Consider the following 2,841-nt stretch of genomic DNA (forward strand, 5'->3'; position numbering starts at 1 on the left):
CTGCCAATTAGATTTGGACGTGTCCCTCGTCATAAACTCTCTAACGGGAGCCCGAGTCAGCCACCTCCAACGAGCTCCTCGGTCTAGACGCTAGACTCTAGAGATTGACCGTTCTAGAGGCCGTTGCATTATACGTCTTACCCCAATGAGAAGAGACAAGATTCTCCCCGAGTTGCGAGCAACTCTGTACAATCATTCATTGCTGAGCTGTGAACTCACTTGCACAATCTCGTCATGTGCGCAGGCGTCAGGATACTTAGATTGCATTTAGATTCTCCCGTGGGAGGGTAGTGAACTCCCTCCGACAAAGATACTGTATGTTATTTGTGATATTTCTTGTGTAATATTCTGAGCTAGGCTGTGCATTTGTCTCTCCTCGCTAGGTAATGTTCTTGAACGTATTACGCTATTGTGGTGCATATCTGAGCATCATATCAGTATCTCTTCCTTTATCCCTGTTAGCGAATGAAGCATGGTTTTGTTAAGTCAAGAGGAAAATCACAACTGATTCTTTTCAGGATTACTGTTGGCACTCCTGTCAACCTTATCGACCGCAACTGAGTATTATCTTAGTAAGATAATACTCAGTTGTAAGATAATCTTACACTCGTATCTAGCTTTTGGATTGCGTCTCTAGCTTTTTGATCCCCCGAGCAATGATCAGTGTCATGATGAGACGAGACATAGCGGCGGAGATTCGCAAGCGTATGTTGGCGAAGGAGATGAGATGGCTGACCGTATCGTAGCAGCGGTTGGTGCTACTGCCGTGCAAGATCCGCCCGACTCTACCATGAGCGTGGGGGTCTTCTTCCGAGCTGATGCAGAAGCAGAAGCAGAAGCAGAAGCAGAAGCGGCTAGGCTAGGCTAGGCTAGGGGCTGCAGGAGCGGCGGCCACAGCTTCGGGGACGGCCGGTGTGGATAGGAGACAGGCAAGAATGGAAGAAGTTATGACTCTGCCAGCACTTCAATCATCTTCGTCGAAAGGAATGCGACAAGATACGTCATATCCGATGTCAAAGATGACACCGTTTGCTGACAGTGTGTCCACTCCTACAGCAGCATTAATCCGGAAAATCGAAGACCAGCGTTCTAAGATCGAAGCTGAGCATACGGCTAAGATACGACTGCTCACTGCTCAAGAAAGGGAAGTTATCGCAGGACAGAATGCCCGAAGAGCTGAAGAAGAAGCCGCGCGTGCGAAGGAGCAGTATTACTGAGCAAAGTTGGCTCGTCTTCAATAATGGGAGCAGTGTTGAACTGCCAATGTGTAGGTTTCCATATGATTGTGTTTTGCTTAGTTTGCTGAGCTATCGTGAACGCAACAAGAAGCTAAGGAATAATAATATCAGAAAACGCAGTCATGTAATCAAATGGTACAGTGTCTTTCGGCATACACATTCCGCACAGCATCCGCTATTAATCCACCGTCAATCAGTGGTTCGTCGTCCACATGACGTAACTGCTAGTGGGGATCTTCGGCCGCCGAAGTTCGGCGGCAGGGACCTCGCGAACCGGCTGTTTCAGCTTCTCGGCCATGTTGTGCAGTACGCATGCTGCTAAACACACAGTCGGCATGGTGTCAACTTTCCCACGGTAATCGGATAGAAGAATCCTGAACCTCATTTTCAGCCTCCCAAAGGCCTGCTCGATGACGACTCTTGCGGCGCACAGACGGTTCTGATATCGACTTTGCACTGGGTTCAGCGGCGGATTGTGGTTATTCTTATAAGGGGTTAGTATGGCGCTCCTGCACGGATAACCTGAATCACCCAAGATACAGTACGCTGCAGCTGTTCTGGCAAAGAGCTATTGGTGAATACCCTCGAATCATGAGTGGTCCACTCAGAGTGGATCCAGGCCATTGTACATCAACATATCGAAAGATTCCATCGAGGTCACATACTGCCATCATGTTGATGCTGCTCCATCCCTTCCTATTAATATAAGATTCCTCATGGTTCGCCGGGCTGAGAATTGGCATTTGTGACCCATCAACCGCTCCTATCACCAGAGGAAGTCGACGCTGTTGGCGGAACCTTCTCTCCATAGCCGACGCGTCCTCATGCGAGTATCATGAAATCCAACGCGATACAACAGCAAAACACGACAAAGCAGCCAGACCATCCTTGATATATCGCCACGATGAAGAGTTTGATTTTTTCAGACCGCGTCCGACACACCAGAAATAGTTACCCGTTCCCAAGTATTGCAGAGTAAAAAGTATTCGCATAAATGGCTGAACTCCGGTGCGCCGGGAGGCCCTCTGAGGAAGGTGTGGCACTGTCGTTCGCAGAACATCGAGGCAAGCTGTCTTCTGGAACCGGAAACTCTCGAAGAATGCATTGTCTGAGAGAGTCTCGAAGGGATTGTAATGGTCAGCCAGCGGATAGGCGTCTAACAGCCCTGCGGCTGCTATGTCATTCATATCCTCGAGGTCCTGGAAGTCTCCAATATCACAGTCTTCATTCAAGTTTTCCGCGTCCATAGTAGTAGTTGTACGGGTCAGGGCAAACGGCTTACACTAGCCCTCTTGAGAGAGCTCTATTGAAGCACTGTGTGACACAGTCTGTGTCGATTTTTTGATGCGCGTCGGTATGGGTTCAGGTGCTCCTTCTTTTTCGTATGGTTCTCGATGCCTTTGCTATCTTGATGAGTCGCGCTGGCGGGTCATCTTCCTCCTCCTCTTCATCCTCCAAAGATGTTGGGAATCCAGAGAAAGGTAAACACAGTTGCCGGAAGCTCATGGGCCATGGGTCATGGCCCAGAAATATATCAATTGAACTGGAACACATCTTATGTCAGGAACACATCAGCCACCGACCGGCAATCTACCAGAAAAAG

At 48.9% G+C, this 2,841-nt stretch overlaps 1 protein-coding gene across 1 annotated transcript; it reads right to left on the reverse strand.

Annotated features, from left to right (window-relative positions):
* Positions 1-1,431: 1,431 nt before the first annotated feature.
* Pmar_PMAR020344 (hypothetical protein) lies at positions 1,432-2,485 on the reverse strand (the record flags this gene model as incomplete). Its single annotated transcript, XM_002784972.1, has 2 exons — positions 1,432-1,760; positions 2,194-2,485. 2 exons carry the CDS (start codon positions 2,483-2,485, stop codon positions 1,432-1,434), a joined length of 621 nt encoding a protein of 206 aa, XP_002785018.1.
* Positions 2,486-2,841: the final 356 nt, after the last annotated feature.

This window comes from Perkinsus marinus (genome assembly GCF_000006405.1).
Source record: "Perkinsus marinus ATCC 50983 genomic scaffold scf_1104296934320, whole genome shotgun sequence".
NCBI classification, from domain to species: Eukaryota; Perkinsozoa; order Perkinsida; family Perkinsidae; genus Perkinsus; species Perkinsus marinus.